We start from the raw sequence: 26,970 nt of genomic DNA on the forward strand, positions 1-26,970 counted from the left end.
TGAACACTTAACAATCAGTTTGTTGATCATCTATAACCAAAACAGAAGGACTGTTCAAAGACTTACCAATCTGTGTGTTGATCATCCATAACCAACACAGAAGGACTGTTCAAAGACTTACCAATCTGTGTGTTGATCATTTATAACCAACACAGAAGGACTGTTCAAAGACTTACCAATCTGTGTGTTGATCATCTATAACCAACACAGAAGGACTGTTCGAAGACTTACCAATCTGTGTGTTGATCATCTATAACCAACACAGAAAGACTGTTTGAAGACTTACCAATCTGTGTGTTGATCATCTATAACCAACACAGAAGGACTGTTCGAAGACTTACCAATCTGTGTGTTGATCATCTATAACCAACACAGAAAGACTGTTCGAAGACTTACCAATCTGTGTGTTGATCATCTATAACCAACAGAATTTTACATCTATCTTTATTATATGCTGGTTTATTATTTTGCACTGGTCGAGGTATTCCTTGTGCTGCATTTAGAGTCTTTGATGGAGAGCTTGGAGCACTGGGTGAAGGTCCTTTCTTAAACGTTAATATACTTGAATTTTCATCTCGTAACTCCCCCTGAAGATCCCCAGAACTGAATCTTCTTCTGAGGAAATTCATTCCACTTGAAAAATTCGCGCTGAAACTTGAAAACGAAATTTTGAATGGTTTTAAAGGAAATGCACAAACAGGTGTTCTTGTTAATCTTGGCTGAGCAGTAAAATCCACTGTCAATCAATCACCAGAATCACCACATGAAGCAGGAACCATCAGAACCTCTCTGGGGTTTTCATTGGAATATCTGAAACAGAGCAGAATCAAATCAATCCAAAATAAAGAAGAATTCTTAAGACTTTGAATATGATCGAATACAAATATGGGCAAATCAATAACACTATAAACTAAACCAATGAGACATACATCACAATCATAATTAACTATTTATGATACCAACAAATTACTTGATATTCAAGAAAGTGGAAAAAAAAATCAATTAAATATGCAATTCTACTTCAATCATATAAATTTTCAATAATTGTCAGAATTATGCAGTTGTAGTCATTGTTACGGAAATTAAATTCAAACATTTATTGACCAGCCATTTTCAAAAGCGTTACTTTCAGGGATGAATATAATCTATAAACTTCATTCAATATTTAACAATTACTACTTCAATATAAAAACTACACACTTAAAATTGTTATTTAGATACATTTCATGGTGAATGGTTTCACAAATGATTCTGTAAAGTGATCAAGCTGCATTGTTCTTTTAAATATGTGAACCATTGTTTATTTATCAACATTAGCTAAAAGAATACTGAAATTCAGTTGCACAGGCTATTACAAATGTACAATTTTTTTATTAGTATGTGAACTAGTATGAGATTTACCTCCAAATCTAAATACTTTATAAGGGAATGTCAAAATCTAACTGTAGTTCAAATCATATTGTTTTCGTTTTGCATCAAATTGCTAGCAGAGCATGACACACTTACATACACCCTCCCAAAGCACCTGATGTCACTGCTAGTTTTTTTTTAAATTTCATAATGCTAGTGCTCAGTTTCTTGTGTGATGAATTGTTTTCCCAGAGTTTGAAATAGTAGCCTGCCCGCCAGCCCACAACTGGCTATTTTTTGGCAGGGCTGGCTAATTTCAGCAAAAAAAAAATTATAGCTATATAGTAAATATATTGAAAAATTGTATTCAGGACTGGCTAGAATTTGAGTAAGTCTCCTATCCTGGTTTTCCTTAACTTAGGTTTTCATACGTAATTGTATTTTATACTGTATGCCTAGATAGTGTATTTTGGATTGTCTCGGTTTCATGTTTTCATGTTTCAATTTAGGCATTGTACTTCGATTTTGATATATCTAAATTGTGCTATTATTGATGCTTGTGTATTTCTTTGCCAATACAGGGTAAGAAATTCACTGAAAAATATCACCAGCCCAAAACTTGAATTTTACATATTTTAGCTATAAAACCAGTCAAAATTTGCTAAATTTTAGCCAGTCCTGCCCAGAAATTACTAGTCATGGACAGGACGTCAGGCTAATATTTCCAACTCTGCTGATATTAGGAAGAATTTAAGAAGAGCAGAAATCATAATGTACATTATGTACACATATACACAAGTATATTAACCACTAAACCTGGAGTTTGGCCACAAAAATTTGAAAAACATTCTGAATGAAATATTAACTCTTCTAAAATGTATACAAAACAATTTGTATCCTTTAACCTGAAATCCTGGATCATTCCCTGGTCACTGTTCAATCAAATGTACAAAAGGAATTGAGCAACTGGATCCTAAAAAGAATCTGTCCTGCTATTCTAGCAATGATGATTATAAAGCATCTCCCAATAGCAACAGTTTACAGATACTAGCAGTGATAGAACATTCAATGTGTTTAGTATTGCATCTCTTCTATCAAAATGTCAGGCAAATTTGATTAATTTGTCATCAAATTACATTGTTTATACCTTAATTAATTTTATTCTAAACTGTTGTTATGGATAAAATCACTCTGTCACTTCAAAATTCCATGTTATATCCCAAAACAATTTGATTTTAACTTCAAAAAACTCTAAGAACTGCTTTATTATAATGTAAACTGGAAACAAATCAAGTTAAAACCGTTACAACAGAAGTTCTATAGGTACAACTTCAGCTAAGAACTGTGTAAATAAAGAAAAATGGCCAAACGTCACATTTTTGTGTCAACATTCTGAACATGCTAAAAATCTTTCAGAAAGTCACATGTGATACAATAATACCAACCAAGACTTGGATCTAAATTTAGGAAAGTAAGGAAGTTAGTAAAAATAGCTTGGTTAAATTGTGAAGAATAGGTAACTATATAAAATTGAGATGGATTATGCATACCCTACGAATAAGTGGCAAAAACATTACAAAACAAGCTATTGACTGGAACATGAACATTACTAAAATAGACCCATCAAAGGGGACTCATGAATGAACTAAATAAATTGATAAGTCCTTGTTTAAGAAGCAAAAGAAATGGCAATGGATAAGAAAACATGGAAAGAACTGTAGCCATCCCATGTCCTCTACTGGACTAGTGAATTTAGTCAAGTAAATATACAACCAGTTTGTTTTTTCATCTCCTTTTCTCCATTCTTCTACTTGGGAATGGTACTTTAGGCATACTGTATACATTAAAAAAAACTGGACTTATCATCTTGCATGATTCTTAGGTAAACCTGTACTTATGTCATGATGTTTCTTTTAAAAGTGACTTTCTTCATTTTTAAATTAAATGTGACCACTGAAAATATCTTATGCAGACAACAGAAAAAAAGGATATAATGTGCTCAAGACCTTGGCCTTTTTGGCAGCTTACTTGTCAAGAATTTTCATTGATTTAAGTCAGAGAATAATTCAAATTAATTGAAAAATGAACTTAAGCACCATCATCTGACAGCCTTAATAAATGTACTCTGGTCTGTATAGAGTTCTAGATTAATTAAATTTTATACTCAACATAAATTCTATTAAAATTCACTATACACATGTCAAGATACAGTCTTCTTATCTATAATCAGTGGTACTTCTACAAATATGATTATGGTGGGACTTAAAGATTCTTCACACAATTTTAAAATAAAAAACAGAAATTTTAAACATTGTTTTTCATACTGTAAACAAAATTTATACTTGCAGATTTCATTTTCACATTTCAGGAAATCAAATCAATTTTGCTGCTTACCATTACATTCTGTCCATTGCCTATTTTATAAATAAGGTACTTTTGGGAGGGGATAGTCATCAGAATAAATTGGTTCAAAGTAAGGAGGTGCAGCAGAATAAAGGTGAAACGTACATTAAGAAATATATAATACAAGATATCTCTTCTGTAAAAGTAAGATATAATGAGAAACCTTTAAAAAAAAAAAGTAAAATAACATTAGGATTCATCCATTAAAAGATTTTATGATCAAATCAATATAGATACTCAGTAAGAAACTGTTGCATATGCACGTATCTCAAATGGGTCATCTCCAGCTGAAAAGTCATTTATGGAGGAGTTTGTAGTCAATTTCTAATGTCAATTAGAGATACTTGATACTTTTAACCTTGGTTCCCTTGATTACTTTTTCAACCTTAAAACGTTGTGTTTTAAATTGTTAAATGATTTGAAACACTGAGCTTTAACAGAAAATTCTATGAAAGAACTTGTTTTATTGGAAAATATTGATTGAACCTTTTGACCTTAAATAACCTTTTATGTTGATTGGTTTACAAATCAATACAAACAACATTATAAAACATAATTGAACGGTTTTGGTGCTGGACTCCAATAAAAGAAACATGAACAAAAACCAGTATTTATCATTTATACAATGCATCAAAGCTACTTACAGTAGTGTTATAATCTATCATCCCTTCTGGAGAAATCTATCCTTTATTCTGCAGACTGTACAGAGAAAATGTAACACATAAACAGCTTCTGTCAGTTCCTCACTTTGATTAATCCAATAGAATCTGCTAATCACAGACTCAGCTATCCCAATTCTGGAACCGGTCAATCCAGCATGTTATCTCCTCCGAGTCAAAAAGAATCAATAGGATGGAGATCTAATAATGCCTTGTTGGTTTGACAAGCTACAATCATATTTCAAAAAAATTATTTCAATTTACCATTCATGATTGTTTTTTTGTCAAATCAATCAGAACAATAGAAGATATTTATCTTTGAAATAATACACATTTTGGGAAGAAAATTAATCATTCATTTTAATGCCTTGTATAGTTGTCTTTACTGGTTCAAATTTTAGAATTCTATGTAAGTACCATATGCACTACTATCAACTTTATAGAACAACTGAATCATCAAATCACAACTTAAATTATACATTATTACAAGTACACAAAATCACATATGATTTTTATCATCAAACACTGCACATCACAGAACATTTCTCATTGAAAGAACATGTTAAAAAGCCACAGAAACTACACCAGATTTCAGGTCATCCAAGTTTCCAACAAATCAATTATTATAATTAATTTTCTTGCGCACCTATTGTCACTGTGACTATCACTAAATCTCTGTCTTTCAAATTTTTTGTGAATGTGGCTGTCACAAAGTCTTTCTTCTGTCCCTATTGTGACAGTGACTGTCAATAAGTCTGTTTTCTAATCAAACTGGGAATGTCAATTGCACTTAGTCTTTGTCTTCCATCCTTATTGTAACTGTGACTGTCAATAAGTTTTCACTTTCCACCCTTATTTGTGACTGTGACTGCCACTTAGTCTCTGCTTTAAAATGACTATGACTAACTCTAGTCTTTGTCTTCCATCCTTATTGTGTTTTTAACAGTCAGTAAGTTTTTGTTTTCCACCTTAATTAGTGACTGACTGTCAATGAGATTTTGTCTTCCACCTTTATTTGTGACTGCCAATAAGGTTTTGTCTTCTGTCCTCATTGTGACTGTGACTGTAACTTAAGTCATGGTCTTCCAATCTTATTGTGACAGTGACTGTAACTTAAGCCATGACCTTCCAATCTTATTGTGACAGTGACTGTTACTTAAGTCATGGTCTTCCAATCTTATTGTGACAGTAACTGTAACTTAAGTCATGGTCTTCCAATCATAATGTGACAGTGACTGTAACTTAAGCCATGACCTTCCAATCTTATTGTGACAGTGACTGTTACTTAAGTCATGGTCTTCTAATCTTATTGTGACTGTGACTGTAACTTGTCATGGTCTTCAAATCATAATGGGACAGTGACTGTAATCTTATTGTAACTGAAACGATCACTAAGTCTTTGTCTTCCAATCTTATTGTGATTTTGACTGTCACTAAGTCTTTGTCTTCCAATCTTACTGTGACTGTGAATGTCACTAAGTCTGTTTTCTAATCTTATTGTGACTGTGAATGTTACTAAGTCTTTGTCTTCCAATTTTACTGTGACTGTAAATGTCACTGAGTCTTTGTCTTCCAATGTTATTGTGACTGTGACTTAAGTTTTTGTCATCCAATTCTATTGTGATTGTGACTGACACCAAGTTTTGTCTTCCAATCTTATTGTGACTGTGACTGTCACTAAGTCTTTGCCTTCCAATCTTATTGTGACTGTGACTGTCACTTAGTCTTTGTCTTTTTATTTTTTATTTTGATTGTCACTAATCCTGACTTTGACACTGATAGTGACTTTGACCTTGATAGTGACTCTTTAATTATATTAGTAGTACAATTAAGTATCAGTCTATAGATAACAGGCAGGAGGTGTTTCATGCATGTCAAAAACCTACCATTACACTCACTTTTATTTCTTATTCAGAAATAGTTACAGACCATGAATAAATTGTTGATGAAAGTTATTTCATTTTTGATATAGTTGATTTACGTGGGAGATGAATTCATGGTCGTCTAAAAAAAAAAAACAGATCTGTAAGCAGAATTGACTACGGTTATAAAAAAATATTGTGTGCTTAATTTCATGTTTGCTATAATTCTTCTGCCATTGAACCTATGTGCTGCATAGCATTTGGTAAAATAATGAATAGAATAAGAAGAGGCTCTAGACTGAATCGCTCACCTGGTTTAATAGCTTGAATACATGCAAACACCTTTGACCAAATTTGCATAGATGATATTTGTCATGATACTGAATATTTTTGCTACCAACATTAATTATCATTCTACTTAATGTGCAAAAAGTCATAAAATCATGCAATTATCAGATTTTTTACCAAATTTGTACCAATCATAGATCTTTACTATCCTGATATTTTTTACAATATACATTAATCATCAATCTGCTTTCGTTTTGTTAACAATAGGTTAAAAAAATACTAGTTAAATGGTCAAAATGACACTTTCTGAGGCCTTAACTCCAAAAAGTGGCAGCAGATTTTTCTGAAATCTGCACAAAAATAAGATATTGAAAAACTGAACATTTTATCATTCACATTAATCGTCAATCTGCTTCTGTTTTCTGAATAATATGCAAAAACTGATTAAAATCCCCAAAATGACACTTTCAAGGGCCATAACTCCAAGAAGTGTCAACATATTTTTCTAAACTTTGTACCAAAATTTAAATATTGAAATACTCAACATTTTATGACTTTACATTAATCATTGATCTGCTTCTGTTTTCTAAATTATAGGCAAAAACTGATAAAAAGGTAAAAAATTTACACTTTCAAGGGCCATACCTCCAAGAAGTGTCAACATATTTTTCTGAACTTTGTACTAAAATAAAATATTGAAATAATGAAAATTTTATCAATTTACCTTATACATCATTCTGCTTTTGCTTTCTATAAAGCTTTGCTGAGCACAGCATAATACGACCACAATGCTCAAATCCTGAACATTTGGGACAAGTGCAGACAATACATTTTTTGCAGCAAATTTTGACACACTTAAGCATAAGGAGTCACAACTCATTATGGACACAACAAATAGTTTGGACACAATATTGGCTATACCTAACCGTTTGGATATATATGCGAAAAACTACTGTCTGACCTCTATGTTCTATTTTTAGTAACGGCAGCCAAGTTTTCCAACAGATCATAAATCGCCACATCAGTTCTATGCAGGAACACAAATGGAACATTCATACCTAGTTTGGTTCCAATTGGTCAAGTAGTGTCAGAGGAAAAGATTTTTTAAAGAAATAACATTAAAAATAGCAATAACAAGCAAGAAGGGCATATTAATTCCAAAATGGCTCAACAGATTAAAACCACAATTTGTCCACAGATAGATCTCATCATTCTGAACACTTTAACACCATGTCAGAATTTGGCTAAACCTAACAGCTTTTGAGATAAATGCAAAAAACTGCTGTCTGACAGTCCAGGAGTTTCATTTATTTTTTGCAATGCAGTTACCTTTGGTTTTGTAGGAGGTACTTTTAATCAATTTTCTCTTTTAAACATAATGTGAAATTTTAAATTCCTGAGGTACCTATCAGCAGCTTAGACGGGTAAAAGTACCTAGTACGGCCTCTTAATGAAAAGCCCGCCTGACACCTATGTTCTATTTTTAGTAATGGCGAACAGATAAAAAATCCCAACAACAGTTCTATGCAGGATACCCAAAGGAACATTCATACCAAGTTTGATTCCAATTGGTCAAGTAATGTCAGAGATGAGTTTTGAAAAAAAGTGAACGACAACTACGGATGCCAAGTGATGGCAATCACTCACATGGCCTTTGGCCAGGTAAGCTAAAAAGGAATAAAATAAAATACATTCACAGTTGCAATGAACCATGTGCAATATAATGGGAATCTATCTGCCCCTGGTTGACACAAAGTCGAGGAAATGAAATATAATAGAGTTAACTCTGGCTAGAATCAATCCCCAAGGGAAAGGTTATTTAAATGCATAATACAGTTGATAACATATTTAGCAGAACTGTCTAAAGACAAGACAAACAAACAAGTACAGGAAATCAGTACAAATGAGCTCACTGGAAACCAGTCCAGACATATCTAAACAGATCTACTCACAACCTTAAAGATTCTAATTCAATCACATACTATTAGGGTTATAAAATCAGTGAGAACTTCCCAAGACAATTCTAATCATGGTTAATATTGAAATACAGTTCTATCAATTTAAATTTTATTCAGTAGACAACACAAAAATATTTTACAAGAAGTAACCAGACAATCTGATTTAATTCAATTTAAGTTCTGTTTCCGAAACCTGACGGCGGACTGTATTGACATTGTAGGAGGCAGATTTATACATCTATCCATGAAGACAGAGAAAAACAAATTAGCTTTGGACATGTTCTAATTTAATTGTAACATGTTTGATCTGCTATCTACATTGTGCATTACATACTTTAAAGCAGTGGTTTTATTATGTTTTTTGTAATGTTAAAGATGCTGGTGTAGATGATTTCTTCTTTGCAGATTCAAGAGAAAACACCAAGTCGCTTTAATGAAAATGTATGTATTTTCACAACATCTTTGAAGAAACAGAATACTTATCGCATAACTAACACTGAAGCAAAGATCATAGGAAGAATCGACAAATGTATCATCAACTCTACAATTTGATGAGGTATTAACCAGTAGAAGCCTTGTATCAATAATTGTCTAATTGATTCGGTGTATAAAGGCAGGATGTTCTACCATCAATTGTCTTTTATCTCTACTGATGTATTATATCCGTCAGACTACTTAATGTCTTTCTCAAAGACAGAATGACTTTTGCCATTTTACAGTTTTGGAAACAAGGAGGATTTAGAATAAAGGTTGATTTTAGAGAAATTGTATGGTCTGGTTGTAGTCTCAAAGTCTCTGGAGTTTTTTTAAATATAAAATTCATGATTGACAAAGTGATTCCATAGTCAGATTGAAATCAGATACTACTATTAAACTGAATGTAAAAGGGAAAATTCATCATCCAACTCCATCATCTCTCTGCAGCTAATCAACTAAAAATACTGTTTCAATACATGATATAGGAGAGGAGCTGACTGAATTTGACACTGTGAGACAATACTATAAATAATTGTGAAGCATGAAACATGCCATTAAATAGCAAAACACTTATTGCTAATAGTTCATGATAAAACTGGGGTACTGTAATGACTAATTTTCCAGCTTTCTGCACTGGGCTGAATAATTAAAATTTGAAACCTGAAGCACAGCTAATTTCCTCTTCAGCCAATTGAAACTGAGTTAGAAATAATGTTAATTGAAATTCAAGAATTGAAAACTCAACAAAAGTGTAATTAAAATTTCTTGCCAGCAAGGATTACTCTAGAAACACATTTTCGTAGTATAATTTTTTAAGATTGTACATGAGTATTCACAACTTTCTATGACAGGGTTATTTATATACTTGTAACAATACTTGGACTGAAAACAAAAAACAAAATGTTATATTTACTATTACAGTCAGGTCAAGCAATACTGAAAATGCAAAATAAAATCCATGAAGTTCAAACTTTGAAACTTCAAGAAACACACATAGTGTACTGGTGAATCTTCATCTAGTGTAAACTTCTAAGGTTATCTCACTTCTATTAAATCATAAAACTATGGTGGATCCAGAGACCTATTGGAGGAGGGACAGCTCAAAGGATTTCCATTTTTTTCCTACATAATCTTCCAAAATTTCTGAGCATAGAGCAGGACCCACCTCTAAATTCTATAGTGCTCAAATAAAATCCGGAACTATAAACCCCAAGCAGTTACAAAATTTTGACAAACGATTGAGAACTTTCACTCTGCTAGCCAACAAATTAAAAGTACATGTACCTAGACACTAAGGCCTCCAACAGTACAACTGAGAATAAGTACATATCAATGTTTAGTCATAGGTATGACTGTCTACCTTAACTACCCATCCCCTGGGTTAACTTCTATGTCTAGTTCTACCATCCCCTGGGTTAACTTCTTTGTCCAGTTAATACCACCGACAACAAAAACAATATAAAATTGATCACATGATTCAGATAAATCCATACACCAAGTATATATCTCATTCAGCATGATCTTTAAACAAACAGTAAACCAAAACAGGGTAAATAAAAATCATCTGCCAATAACAGAAAACCCCTAGAGAAAGTTGTATTGGTCCATCCATCTAGTGCAAGCTTCCAATCTAAAGCAAGTACTTACTGAAGGTAAAAGTCAATACATGTGTATTAAGGCTAATTACACTATGGTTCTGGTGAGCTATATCATTTCCACTTCGCATGGTGGAAGAGGATACATGTTGTGCAAGATTTATTTATATTTCAAAAATTATTAAGCCAAATATATTTTCCATTGCTTATGTAACCAAATGCAGTCATGCATGATTGTTTAATATAGCCAAAGATGTTCCATAACATGTGATGAATCAAAATGATGGTGTCAGATCATTAAGTAAATGTATAATTAAATAAGTATTTTCATACTGATCATATATGATGTACTTGTTAACAATATTCTCTGGTATCCTTAAAACTGCTTTGCTTTGGTTAATTTAATTGATGAACGACTAAATCTGTCTTTTATTAACAGTGCAGAACTTTCTACATTGTCAGCAGCATTTTTGTCATAAATTTCTTTATACTAATTTTAGGTTACTACCGGTATTTCCTTCGAGACAACAACAATTACTTCAGAATTTAACTTGTCAAACTAGTAGTCAAGTTGAAATTTCTGAACTAGCTGCTTTTCCTCAAATGTTTTTTTTTCTTTCAGTGAATAGCAGGCATACATATCAACAAGGTTTTTAGGTTAATTGCTCTCTAAAAACAATATTGCATTTTAGATTAAGGACATTATCTCAGGAACTATGCCAAGAGGGACATGTGTAATTGAATCTGCAGACAATTTAACTGCAATGTTCACATTCTTTTGTTTAGATAAAGACAAAATAGCCAATATATCAAATAAATGCCTACCAAGACAATATAAGACAAATACAGTAAAATTCTGACAATTTTGTTATCTTTATCCAATTAACTTGCAGTAACACAATACAAGAATTTCTCCCATTTTATAAAATATATTAACACTTCCATTATTACTAAATACTGTGAGCAAAGAAATATCCCCTAACTGGCCTAAGCTCAGACTCTCAACATACATTTACCAACTTACATATTAATTGGATTTACAATTACAACTTGCCCTTACAATTGTCTTAATTAGTTCCTTTCTTAACATCTTCTCTGATGAACATCTACATATGATGCCTAAATTTGAAGTTTCAGCAAAATCTTAGAACAGCAGCACATACAAGGTAAGTGAATAGACAAACACACAAAAGAACGAAAAGACAGGGGATATTAAAAATAAACAAGAGGCTCCCAGGAGCCTGAATTCCTCCCCTGGTTAAAAACCCTAAAAAATAAAAATACCAACTTTCATTGAATTCTGTTCAGTAGTTTTTGAGAAGATTTTTGAAAGTAATAACATCAAAAGCAGCAAAAAACTTCCAAAAAGGGCAATAACTCCAAAATGGGTCAACAGATTTTCACCAAAATTTATCCACAGATAGATCTCACCATGCTGAATACTTTTACGGAATTTAGTTAAACCTAATGCTTTTGGAGATATATGCAATAATCTGCTGTCTGACCACTATGTTCTATTTTTAGTAACAATGGCCAGGTATTATAACCAATCAAAAATCAAGTCATTTTGTTAGGGATACCCTATAAAACAAAAATACCAACTTCCATTGAATTATGTATAGCCTCTGAGGAAAAGATTTTTTAATAACATCAAAAACAGCAAAAAAACATCCAAAAAAGGCAATAAATCCAAAATGGGTCAACAGATTTTCACCAAAACTTGACCACAGATGGGTCTCCTCATGCTGAATTCTTTTACCCTGTCAGAATTTGGTTAAACCTAACTGTTTTGAAGATATATGCAAAAATCTGCTGTCTGACCCTTATGTTCCAGTTTTAGAAACAGCCGCCATGTTTTATAACCGATCAAAAGTCCAAACGGTTATTTTGTGCAGAGTACTATAAGGAACAATCATTGTAAGTTTCATGCAAATCTATTCAGTAGTTTTAGAGAAGATGTTTGAAGAAATTGTTAATGACGAAAGACGAAACAGACACCAAGTGATGGCAATAGCTCACGTCCTATGGCAAGATGAGCTAAATAGGCTTTTAACACAGTCCTATCGGAACTTCAAAATTTGAACTCACAATTTTTAAAACAAATATTATAATGAATTGTAAATGTAAGTGCAAATGTACAAATAATAAGCTTAAGTACAAATATGTCAATATAAATCTAGATAAAGGAATACACCCCATAATGTTTGGTTGCTTATACTTACAAGCTTTAATTCTTTAGAATGGCAACAATTTCATAATCAGACAAAATGACTAAGTCCAACTATCCATGACCATGTCAAATATTGAAAGAAATCAAAACCCTGATAAAACGCATATCTTCAATCCATATGTAATCATTCTAAAATGTATCAGCTTTCTACCCTTAATACTGTAGGAGGAGTTAAGCAGAATAACTATATACCCTGAAGGTGACAGGCGGACGGATGGACATGGGTAAAACAATATGCCCTGATACTGAGCGTTGCAGGGCGTAAAAATATAAAAGAACAGGTGACACTGATGTGAGTGTCTACCAATTTTCATGTCAGTATCCTTTTGACTAACAAAATCAAACCAGAGTAGGGATTTAAACAAGAGGCTCCCAGGAGCCTGAATCGCTAACCTGGCTGAATTTTGCCTTTCAAAGGCAATAAAGTTATGAAGAAGTTGTCCAACAATTTTGACTCAAGAAGTCTTGGATAGGACTTATCATAAGGATCATTTCAGTAAATGAAAGTCTAAATCTATCATAGTTTTCAAGACATTGGTCGAAAACTAAATAAAAACCTGTCATTTTTCCACTGTCAAGGGCAATAACTCTTATAAGAAGGCGTCTGACAAATTTTATGTCTGAAGACTTTTGTAGTCCTAAAAATAAGTTTCATTTCAGCTATTGAAAGAATTCAGCTAAACCTAACGGTTTTGGAGATATATGCGAAAAACTACTGTCTGACCCCTATGTTCTATTTTTAGTAACAGTGGCCATGTTTTTCGATGGATCAAAAAACCCCACTTCAATTCTATGCAGGATACCCAAAGGAATACTTATACTGAGTTTTGTTTCAATTGGTAAAATAGTGTCAGAGAAAAAGATTTTTGAAAGAAATAACATTAAAAATAGCAAAAAACTTTGAAAAAGGGCAATAACTCCAACATGGCTTAATAGCTTAAAATGAAAATTTCACTGCAGATAGATCTCATCATGCTGAACACTTTTACCCCTTTCAGAATGGGCTAAACCTAACCTCTTTGGAGATATATGCGAAAAACTATTGTCTGACCCCTATGTTCTATTTTTACTAACGGCGGCCATGCTTTTCGACAGATCAAAAATCTCCAAACCAGTTCTATGCAGGATACCCCAAGAAACATTCATACCAAGTTTGTTTCCAATTGGTTAAGTAGTTTCAGAGAAGAGTTTTGAAAAATTGTTATGACGATGATGGATGGCGACGGACACCAAGTGATGGCAATAGCACACGGCCTTCGGCCAGTTGAGCTAAAAATGTAGCAATTATTCTTACTGCTCAATCCTATTAAGAAATCAATTCTGTATTTAGTGTTGAATAATATCTATCTTAACACATTTCTCAACATTAAGGAACTGTAAATAAGGCAAATACATAAAAGAAATGGTCAGGGGAATAAATATCGACACAACATATCATTTCCATAAAATATAGATAGCAGCTGACAATCCCAGGTCAATTTTTGACAAATTAAGTTTCTTTATATTCAGACCATGAAAGAATGATAGCAGGGGCCAGAAAATCTAATAAAGAATATAACATGGGAGTCCATTGGATTATAGATGCAGGAGGAAATTACAGTAAAGCTTTTTCTTTATGATCTCTGTATTAGAAAGACACGAAAATATAATGGTTATTATAGGAATAAAAGCTGATTTGAAATAGTTCATCGGTAACTGAGCGAGACCGACTCTTCGCAAATAGGCGGGTGTTTTTAGAAAAGCAGAGGACGCTTACCCTACCAGTGCACCTGGTCCACGCTCCCAGTTTTCAGTGGAGTCTGAGTTGCTCATTTGCTTTTGTTACTTTGTATGTATGATTTTAGTTACTTATGTTCTTTGTTGTGTATGTCGGTTTTCCATGTCAGGTCTTTGTCCCTGGATTACATTCTTTTGATTACCGTTATAAGCTTGGTTACCTTGATTACTGTTTCACAAATGATTAATTGATTGATTGATTGATTGTTTGGGTTTAACATCCGAGCAGCAATATTTCAGCTATATTCAGACAATGAACATGAAATGGATGATAAAATGAACATGAAATGATGATGAAATGAAAAATGGGACGGGACATAAGGACAATGGGGTTGACAAATTTTGATTGCCACTGGAAATAGGGAGAGGTGGGTAGGGTCGGGCAATTTAGCCTCCTGTGGCGGAGCCCTATGGTTTCTACTCCGGGAGAATATCACAGTAGGGTTCTTTATAACGTGCGAGGAACGTGGCATCTTTCCCAACACAATGCACCACTATGGTTTGCAGTCAGGTTTGCCGTATTATAGCCTGACAACGCCAGCATGTAACACGCCAGGGGTACCCCATTCCACCACCTGGAGCACACAACCCAGTTGATCTGTGGGCAGAGTGCCCTAGCCCCTGGCTAGGGTTCTGAGCACTATTTAGTTGCCTTTTACGACAAGCTTAGCACTGCTGCAGGCCTATTCTTTTGACACCCAGACCTGAACAGGGTCTTTCACAAATTAAGTAGAGCTGGAAAAGCTTCATGTAAAATTTGTTAGTAAATTCATACAGAAATGAACACCTCCAAAAAAGCCTTTATTTCTATTATTTCCACACACTTTAAAACAATTTCAACTATGAAGCCAGTTTCATTCATTTTGAATAAAGGGATTATTCAACCATGTCAAGAATTTATATGCAACAACTGTTCATCAAAATATGAACAAAAACCGTCAGCCAATTAAAATCAGCATATCAACCAATATTGGAATTATTATCATATAGCATGGATATATATTAGTGCCTAATGATAAAGTTGATGTAGGATTATATCTTGTACTAAGTGTTAAGAAAGGCAGGGACAGATGTAACAATGAAGTACATGTATGTCAACAATAAATAACATAAAAACCAAAAATTATAATTAGAATTCATCCTTGATATACATGTGTATGACCACTTATGGACGCTACTGCAAAATTCATAAATTTACCACTGTTTTACACTGAACTGTCCTTCATTGTTTCTCTTGACATCAAAAGGACATTCAAAGGCAATACTTTGGTCATCTGGAGCAAAATGACAAGTGTGAATTCATGTTTAGAATAACAGTCATCTATCCCTACAAATACTGCAAAAAGCAAAACTCTCTGAGACCAGTAGTACAACTTGTACTTCACCTGTACTACAGTGGATTCCCATTACTTGCATTGCATATATGTCTGAGAAAATAATACAATTAACAAGATTGAGATTTAGTGGAATCCACTGTAATGGTGTGTGGAACAAATCTGAATGATCCATACTTAACAGTTTATTTTCCTTTCCACTGTAGATAACTGAATGATATACATGAATTTTGTTGGACTAACAAAAATCAATTCAATAACTATAAAAGGAAAGAACTTTTCTATGATACAAACAAAAGATATTAAATGGTAGAGAACTGCAAGCAAATGATATTGGAACACACCCAATTAAGTGCTGAGTGCAGGAGTTCTGAGAAGATTAATATAAGAACCTTAAATTGCTTCAATACAAAATGATATAACCTTTCTAATCTTTTTCCAATCAGAATGCAATCCAACCACATGACTTGCGTAGACACCAGCAGATATTAGCCAAACCTTTCAATAAGTGTTATGCAGGAGAAAGATCATGAGATTTAACTGTTTTCAATGCCTAAAACCCATTAGTCAATATACAGAAAGTGAATTCTACTTTTATTGTTTGTTTTCTCATCAATCTTTTTCCTGCAGACAATTTACAGAAAAATATTTCCAACAATCTATCAAACCCTAGAAGAAAAACCCATCTTAAAATATCTTATTTCACCAAATTATGTAAACAAAAAATCACGCTTTGTCAATCATTTAAGTGGCAAAGCTGTCTTCAAAAACATTGGATCTATCTTCCTAAGTTTCTGTTTGAGGGAGCCTTTCAATAATGCAAAGAAATTGTAATGATGTCAAGATACCTTGCATCATTGAACAGTTCAGGAATTTTAAATACATTATTGTGATATTTCATTGTTTACAAAAAGAACTGCACTTAAGAATAAAGAAGTCACCTCCCAAAACCTAACACAACCATTACATATCAATCTGTACATTTTTTGGTATTTTTTTCTTTATTGTTTTAGTGCATGCTCCTTTATATGAATCAAAGAACCTTAGTGAGCACACTCACAATACCCCATCACATGTCTACATACTTAAAATGATCCCCCTTAACCAATTTCTAGGAGATCAATCCCATCAAAGATTTTACTGCTGCATTCACAAGTTTGAAGGAATCGATCAAATATGAAGACACCATACACACAACAAACATAAATCATCGATTTTTTTTCCAGTGACCATCCAACAAAAATAAGGATGTCCCCAATGACTGATTTCTGTGACAATCAATTCAATCCAATGCAGTAAAATGGGTCTGTCACTCAAAAATGGGCATTTTTGTCCGTTCTAGCCATTTTTTGCTACATGCAGGGTTCAACAGGACCAAAACAGGAACCAAAGCACATTCATCTTACAGCCTGTACCCCATGAAGGCCACTGAAGCCAAATAAAGTGTGTTACAGTCACGAGTGGGGGTCGGAAGTCTCCTGAAGGGTCACTCGTGTGAAAAAATGAGGTTTTTTTCAATTTTTGGCCTCTGGCCTAAATTAGAAGTAGTCAATATAAGGGGTTGACATAGAAATGGTGGTGAGAGACATCATTCTTATTTAGATTCCAGGGGAAGTAGAACACTACAGATTAATTCTGCTCTGGCAAGGGCCGAGAAATAAACCTGACTCCCTAAAAAATCTCATTTTTTCTGCAGTGCAAACTCATGACCTCTTCTTTAAGCTTTCACATCATTATTTAATAACAAACTCTATATCAGATAGCCTCATTTTAAAGCACATTCACAATGCTCGCAGATGAACACAAATTGTGCTTTCCTAAACTACAATAAACACTGCCAGAACCAATAAAGCGGAACCAGGGCCAATCCCGAACAGGTCCGGGTGCAGCATGACAAGGGTTAACTAGAAATACTGTGAGCAACCTCAAAAACAGATTACCCCTTCCTCATCATGAACTCAGAAAAAGATAAACCTTCAAGTTCACCTTTATATTACACTACATCACTGTATTATCATAGTTAACTGTATAATCTTCCTGGAAATTAGCATTTTCTTGACAGAGGCAATGACTAACTTAATTTCTACTGTAAGTATAATATTCCAGAATTTAACACAGAAAAATTTTAAACTATTATACTTAGAAAAAGGAACAGATGCTGTGAAATGCAACAAATGCATAATTGTTTAACAGTTATACATATAGTAAATACAGAGATCACCAAAATGTCTTCAATAAACCCATTTGAACAGAACAATGACACTTCTTCAAATAAACTAAAACCTCAAATATTGACACACCGACATATTAATGACCAAAATTATCAAACACTATTGACATTAGGATGAAATCATTCATTTCTAACCAAGTATCATGCTGCAAGTGCAGCAAACAACTTGGAAATAGTGGACAAACATTTGAAATCAACAAAAATAGATAAAGGCGAATTTGATCTAGAACTTGATATCACAAAGCAATAAATTGTGCAATAAAAACCAATGAAGGGCCAAAAATTGTTTATCTTGGTGAACGTACTAATATGATAGCATGACATTTTCAAATTATAGAAAAATTAGTCCAATTGAAAATTATAACATTTATTATAACTGGACTAGCGTAAGGATATTCATGTACCTCAAATGTAGGACATGTTTAAGAGCATTTTATTCAGTTACGTGTATACTAAAACTCAAAATAAAATGTGTTTTGAAAAAGTCAAGCCTAGGTATAAATACAAGAAAGAACAAAATCATTAACATATTTAAGTGTGCTATGATTAGAAAAAAATATTATTATCACACACATCTACCTCCATTAAATGATAAAACAAATCTTTCCTCTACAGAAATGGGCATCTAAACTTTAATAAAAGAATTTTTGAGAGTCTTTTAAACTTTGCAGCACTAAGAGAGAGATCACATGTGTGTTGATTTACTAACATTGGAACTGAAATAAATGTATAATTGTACATGATAGCATTGTAATAGCCTGTAATACATCAATATTTGTCCTCAGAAAAAAACTTTTATCTTAGTTTTATTGCTGGTGTCCATTTGTAAATCAGACTAAGTAATATTTTATTTTAATTGCCAGACTGGAACAATAAATTGATTCCAAGTAATTAATTTTTTCAGATATTAATGCAATCGGTCTGCCTAGTTAATTGTATCTAATCAAAAAATAATTAAACTTCACTTTCTGAAATTAAGAACTTTCATCATAAATCAAAGTGTTTTGTGCAGAACATATACAGCAGAAAAAAATTCAGTCTGAGTCAGCTAGTTGAAAGTACAAATAAGAAAATGTGAGGTTTCATAAGCTGATGGTTGAAGTTTTTCTTTAAGAAATAATTAATGACATCCAAAGCTAGACCTATAGTCAAAAAACAAAGAATAAGCCAGGTAAACAGTAACAAAACAATACGGCAACAAAGACCAGACATGGAAATCAGACAAACAAAACAAAGATCATGAAGAAACTAAATAATACATACAAAGTAACAAAAGCAAATGAGCAACTCGGACTCACTAAAAACTGGGAGCATGGACCAGGTGCACCAGAAGGGTAAGCATTCTCTGCTTTTCTAGAGGAAACCATCTTATGGTAACAGAAATTAGTAAAAAAAAGTCTCCTGTGTTAATCAAGGTCAGTTTTGACAAGTTTTACTGTATTTGTTTATTCCTCCAAATGTTTTATTTTTTTTAATAACAGATAACAGTAACTCAACATTAGAGATTACATAAGACACTAATAATATTCGACAAAGGTTAGCACTGGGACCAGAAAAATTGTGAAACACTTCCATATAAGTATCTCTACCATAACCTTTTCATTATAAAAAGAACATAATGTAGGAGTAATCTGGGGAAAATCTTATTATTTTCTCCATCTTGACAGTGATTGAGTGAAAATAAATTCATCTGTTCCTTTGGGGATAAGCAGACAAAATCTTTATTCTAACTAAGCTTCAAAATGCATCCTAGCAGAATTTTCCACCAAAGAAAAATTAATTCTAGATAACATTCAAAAAGCAATTTCAGCATAATTTCAAATAAAAGATTTTCAATCTAAACATGGTATATTACACAAAAAGGATTTTGCAGAACTTAAAACTTCCAGTTGCTTTTATAAGTAGTTAATCTACCATTTCAAAATCTAATGCATTATTAATTAATTTCAATAGACTGAATGTCATAGTTATTAAAAGACAGAAATAATGAGACACTGATGTAATTTTATATTAAATTTAAATTCATCACACTAGAAGTATGAGCATTCTATTTATCAATTAAAGTAAATAAAAGGACAGGGCAAAGCATGATACAACCACAGTATGTTAAACTCTGTTCACTTGGGGCAAATTTAAAGTGGACACAATATTAATTTTTGACACACTTAAGCATAGGGACTTACAGTTCATTCTGATCACAAGAACTGGTTTAATCACCATATACATTGTAGCATACAATTTGAAATTCAATCAAAGGTGAAAAGATTCTGCTTTAAAGGTGATAATCAAATACCTTAGTTCTTGATTCATATAACACAAAACAACATAAGAGATGTAAATTTATAGCTAGAAACTGTAAGAGATACCTGAAATCTTTATAAAAAAACGCAGACAGTGATTTTCATGAGGAATCTAATAAAAAAAATTCAAAATCAGACAAAAAATAAATAAGTTGTTTTTGACAGGCTTGGCACAGTTTGTACCCCTTTAACTAAAAAAACGTTAGGGATAATATCTTAATGATACTGACCCATCTGAACACTTACATATCGAATTTATTAAAGAAATTTTAGGAATACATAGCTTAATAGAAACTTAGCTTTGGCTACTTAATTGATAATAATAGCAATATCAAAAATGTCTGATCTAATATCAAACAAAGACTCCATGATCAAACCTTACAAAACCAAAATAGTAGTATAGGTGTAGCAATAAATTATCTTTCTATAAACATGATAAAACTATCTATAAACAAAACCAAAGGCCTTCCTATGTTGATGTCTGTAGATACAAGTCTGATAGGTCCACAATCTGTAAATATAGAATAAGTTCCCACTCTCGCTATAAAAAATTACCCCTAAAAATAACAGGATTTGCACAAAATGTACCACTGGGCAAATAGAAGATGAATTGCACTTCTTTAATCATTTCCTTGCCTACAATTCATACAGAAAAGAACTAATTACTAAGCTTAAAAGTAACGATGAAAACTTTAACTCATTAACAGAAAACAAAATACATTTTGTTTTGAATAACAGCTCAATAACAGTCCTCAAGGCTTTCATTGAATATATCAGTACATGTCAAGACCACTTACTTAAAATTGTTGAGATAATGAGATGTTAAGACACTCGGTTTTCAAAATATTTCAATATTAAACCCAAAATTATACTGCAATTATTTACAACAATTCTTTCTATGATGTCGATTTGCACTTTATTTTGTCACCTCTTGCATATTCCTACTACGCTTTTTTTTGTTTTTTTGTTGGTTTTTTTTGTTGTTTTTTTGGCACAATGGAGTTATCACCACCACAAGTTCCTGTGTAGAACTAGATGTAGACCATATGCATTTATATCTTCCTTTTATCTTTGTTGTTGCTGTCAGAATTTACATACTTTGTTTCAATTATTTGTGTTATGACCATTTACTGTAAATGTGTTAGAACAAATAAAAATATTAAATATTAAATTAAATATTAAATATAAAAATAGGAGATGTGGTATGATTACCAATGAGACAGCCATCCACTAAAAGCCAAGCAATGAACAATTAAACTTCTACAGGTCACCACACAGTCTTCAATAACAGGGCAAAACCTACACCATAAAAATTCCCAACGATATTAGATCTGTCAAATTTGCGAAGCATAATTGGGAATTTTTCAGACCCTTCTATAAGTTTCTATTATCTTCCCTACATCAATTTGATCAAATGGGGCAGTGTAGCGAATAGAGTCATCACATTCTGAGATGTTTGTATAATATTGATTTGTTGTGAAAGGTACCATTAATTTGATCCTCTATCCTACATAATAACACCTAGATGAACTGTTCTGTACTACCATACATCGTGTACTAAGTTACAGCCCTAGATTAATCCTACAAAGAGGAATGACACAGCCAGCGAAAGCTATATTTTATATAGCCTAGCTAGCCGAGTGGTCTAGGGCGCTGGACTTTGTGCAGGTGGTGTTGCCATAGATGTCACAGCGGTACAAGTTCGAGTCCTGCAGAGGAAACGACCAAAAATTAGCATCTCAAATTTGACAATTCTAACATCGTTGGGAATTTTCTTGCATTTGAAGGGGTTGAAACTCTTAATAAAATTCAGCATAAAATTTTCCCTAAAGGAAAGCACTGTTAAGTAACAACTTAAGTTTCACACATTTTCATATATTGGATCATACCTAAAACATGAAGAATTAAGATATTTCTTGGCTCAGATAACATTAAATATGCATTTTAAATACATGCATTATAGAGAGGACAAATTATGATAATGCCCATATTTGGCCCCCAGCATGACTTATTAAAAATTAATGTGGGAAAAAAATGTTTTCTGTTATTAAGATTGTTAAATGAATAATATAGCATGTTCAACATCATTTATAAGCATATCATGTTTCAATGATTGAAAATATGATGTCCCAAAAATGACAAATCTGCAAATTATCCATCAAATAAGCCAAAATTGGACATTCTTTGAAACATTTTTTTCAATTTTTGAGTTTCCTGGAAACTTCACCCAAAATTATTATTTATGATTACAAGATGTGACTTCGATAGGAGTTCAAATCAGTTAAGATATCCCTGGGTCACATTGGAGGAGACCTTTGAAAATGATAAAATTAGCATTAAACAATGGTATTTTTCCCAATTTTGTATTTTATGGAAGGTTTTCTCTTTCCATAAAACTGAAAATTGATAAAATGGTGAAAACTTGAAACAATATCAAAAACAGCTAATCATCCATTTAGCAATGAATATTCTATTTTTGATACACACTTAAAAAAAAAGAATTGTTTTGTAAAATAGAGACCCAAATATAGCCCTAATCGTACCTTCTCATTTTTACTTATATAATTAAGTTGACCATTATGTATCATAATAGAAATAAGAATAATTAATAATTTCAAGATATTGAAAGTTCAAGTTTCTAATGTTTCAATAAATCTAGCTGTCAATTACACAATTTAGAATAAACTCATTATGCCATATAGGAGTTATACTCCAATGGATCAATGATGGAAGTTTTTTTAACGGAAACATTTCTGGAGATCAATGTTATCTCCAGTGTTGGTTCTCCCTGATCAGGTATTATCATGATCCATTGAGACAAGATATTATTACTCAGTCTCCTTATCATTATAAATTTATAGCTTTGAGGGTGAAGTTCTGAATCTTGACATTGTTATATACTGTTACAGGATTTTTATTCCATATCAATGATTTAATATAAAATATTTTGTCATTGACTTTTTTTTTGGGAGGGGAGGGTTAAAGAAAAAACATTGAAATTAAAATAACTCCTATACATGGAATGAAAAACAAATCTTTTTTAAGATAAAAAGTAATAATAATAATAAATACATGTACAAGAATTGCTGTCAAAGGGAGATAATTTGTATTGCATGATTTTGATTCATTTCGAAGATTTAACAAAAAAATAGGGCATTTTTGTTTTTTGCTTAAAAAAAAAAAACAACTGTAAAGAAAAACAACAAATGCATTCTGTATACTTAGAATAATTCCTTTTTGGATATTATGACAAATTGATAAATACTTAGGCTACCCTGGTAGGGAGGTAATTTGTACTGGATGGATTACAAATATTTAAGTCTCTTATTCCATTCAAAAATCATTTCTAATATTATTCTTTTACAACAGCCAACCAATAATTGACACATAATTTCCATGGCATTTTCACTTTTTAAAACTAAATCAATTTCATAATTTGATAAGTTTGAATAAAAAAGATAGTTTCTCATAAAAATAAGTAAAAACCATGTCATGTATACATTGTTTATACACCAAACTGACCACTGTCTGATCAGAGTACAGAAATAGATTAATGCTTTAAATTGCAAAATATAATATCCAAAAAGTGTTGCATACTTAGTTGAAGACCAATCTATTGGATAGTTCCAAATCACTACAAATACAACCTACATCTATGATTTCAGTTTTCACCGTATCAATTAATCCTTGGTTTACAGCATTACTCTTAATCAACCTAACACCATATGTGTCAGTAAAAAATATTGTTTTTGCTATTCTATGTTATTCATTTAATTCTACCGCTGAAAAAAACATGAATAAAAGCGGTAAAGTTCAGTGGTAAAAATACCCTTAATCTACTTACAGGTGTTTTAGAGCCATGTACTGGTGTGAAGGTAATTCCTGGAATTTCCTAAACAGGAAGCAGCATGGATTATTCCATCTTTGGAAACAGGGATGACAGGGATCAATAAGATCAATACAATATTCCAACACTATTGTTATGGTCATCTGAAATGCATCCAAATAATTAAAACAATTTGGATCAATATAATGATAGCTTCCAACATGTTTACTCAAAAACAGTTTTATCTCATTAATTATTCAATGGTTTAGTAAATTGTACAGCTTTGGTAATAATCTATGTTATTATAGTCATTGGAAGTTCCACATCTGTCATTAGTAACAAATTAAATATCTATATTTTTGTATCCCATTAATTTAAAGCAATCAATGAGAATTAATTGAAACACTAGTTTTTTGTAACAAATTTCATGCAAAAATAATTAAGATTTTTTTTTGTAATATAAATCCATAAGAAATTTAATCATTTCTAAACCTCATCATGAACAGAGATAGCCTTGAATGTATTAATATAATCTAGGACATCAATATTTGTACAAAATGTACTTATCAAACTTTATATTAATTCATATATTTTCTAATTTGTGATTTTCATCATAGCAACATTAAATGAAATGCAAATTTAACATTTCATGGGGAATTTTATTTCATGGTTTAATAAACCATGAAACTCATGAAAATTGGTTTCCCAACTAGATTTTCTTCTACAGTATGTGACAAATAACTCTGTAAGCCTGTTATGAAGTTTAAGTTGAAATTTTGCAATATTCAAGCTACATGAGCTATTAAACCATTCTTTTCTACAATTCCTTCAAAATATTTTACTACTTTACGTTTGATATATGCCAAAGCAGAAATTCTAGTGATTGATCATCCATCTATGACATCACCAGTTTATCACAACAATGCAATTTCAACCAATCAGATTGTATAGACATTGTGACCCAGCTATCATTTTTAATTGTATCACATCATTCATGGTGTGATACCACAATAACTTAGCCACTCATTTAGTAGTTAAAACAACCAAATCATAGAGAATTTCTTTTATTTCTCTATCACCTAAGTCCTCCTGTAATGCTGACCCACCATCAATGTCTGTAAGAACTTCTATTCTGTGATAGTTATGGATACAATTAAAATTATCCTTCACATTCTTTGCAGCACTAAAATGAAATTAAACTCATTATTTTCATAGGCATAGAAATTAAAACATAATGTATCAAACAAAACAATAATCAAACATCAAAGCAATAGTCCCCAATATAAGTAGCTAAAGTCTTAAAACATATACTACAACAGTGACGTAACTGTGTTAGAAGTAGAAGGTAGCCACAGAGCCAAATGCTAGATGAGCTTGAATGTGGTTAATTAAATTTTGAGGATGGCCTATTCAAATACATAAGACATTAGCCACAGAATTTGTCTCAGTCTTTACTTCAATAACAGTGTGTCTAATGCAAACAGAATTTGTCTCAGTTGTTACTTCAATAACAGTGTGTCTAATGCAAATTTTATACTGCCTCTAACACAGTGTAGTAAGCACATTTATGCATCATAAAAACAGATCCTACAAAATATTGCACCAAATCATCGAACAGTTTCACAAGAAACTTCAACTGTTGAGAATGTTCAAATGTGTCGTCTAAGTCAAAAACTGTAACCAACTGTTGAATCAAAATGGCAGCTATAAATGTAATACATGTAGTATGCACATCTCAATTCATTACAATTCATTCTATGTGACAAGTTGATTCAGAGATGATGTGTCTTCATGGTCTATTATTAAAATACATTAAAAATGGTCTTATAAAAATAGTTCAGTTGGATCACGAGACTAGTCATAGCAAAATACATGTAGTAAAAAAGTATGTACATCTATATTTTGTTATACATACAGAATATAAGAAAATCATGCAGCAAAGATTTTTCGTAGAAGATTTGTCCACAAGGCTTCCTTTAGTTGAGAAATTGTGAAAATAAAAAAGTTTCATATTCCCTTCAAAATTAATTACACGTACAAGTAAAATCAGAATGATACAAAATGTAGTATAGAATGCATATCAAGATTTCATAGCAATACACCTTACAAAAAAGTGAATTTGCATGACCAGCAGTTTGAGAGAAGATGTGACCACAAGGTCTATTACCGAGAACTTGAAAATTGTCTCTAAGGAGGTAGACCTAGGGTAAGGGACATAACTCATAAAATCAGTGATAAGTTTGCATTATATTCAATTTCCCCAAAGCCTCTCAAGCTTTCGTTTGAAGCAGAATAAAATGAATCCAGGTTAATTAGATGCTTACATAAGATTGATGTAAAATTTTGAATACAAACATTCCAATGATTTTTAAAAGTTCTGTTCCCTTACTCTAGGTCTACCTCCTTAAGTGAATAGTAAAAGTCAAATTTAAATGTTTAAATACCTATAAAAATGGTGGTCTCCAGTTCATTACAATTCTTTCTACAAGATACAGAATAAATGGAAACAAGTGATTACATAGAAGATATATCTGAGTTCAAGGACTCTTCATTTGGACTTTGAATTATATTTGAAACAGTGTGGATTTCTAAATAATAATAAATGTGATAATACGTCTTTAAAGTACTGTTGTTTTGTTGAACACACATTAGGCACCAGTTTTGTATTGCATATCCTTGAGC

General features: G+C 32.1%; 1 protein-coding gene across 3 annotated transcripts in view; it reads right to left on the reverse strand.

Annotated features, from left to right (window-relative positions):
- Positions 1-24,421, reverse strand: part of LOC148627643 (synapsin-like) — a 96,039-nt gene extending 71,618 nt beyond the window's left edge. For 2 of the 3 annotated variants that reach the window (XM_088576482.1, XM_088576501.1), the window contains exons 1-4: positions 24,307-24,421; positions 21,950-22,171; positions 4,398-4,640; positions 397-810 (exon numbers count right to left, since the gene is read on the reverse strand). In XM_088576482.1, coding sequence (XP_088432608.1) covers positions 397-629 — 233 coding nt within the window. In that variant the 5' untranslated portion in view covers positions 630-810; positions 4,398-4,640; positions 21,950-22,171; positions 24,307-24,421. The remainder of the gene's footprint in view (positions 1-396; positions 811-4,397; positions 4,641-21,949; positions 22,172-24,306) is intronic. The other variant, XM_088576491.1, reaches the window with a different exon arrangement.
- Positions 24,422-26,970: the final 2,549 nt, after the last annotated feature.

This window comes from Perna viridis, chromosome 1 (genome assembly GCF_037379345.1).
Source record: "Perna viridis isolate PV_CMFRI_1.1 ecotype Kerala chromosome 1, ASM3737934v1, whole genome shotgun sequence".
NCBI classification, from domain to species: Eukaryota; Metazoa; Mollusca; class Bivalvia; order Mytilida; family Mytilidae; genus Perna; species Perna viridis.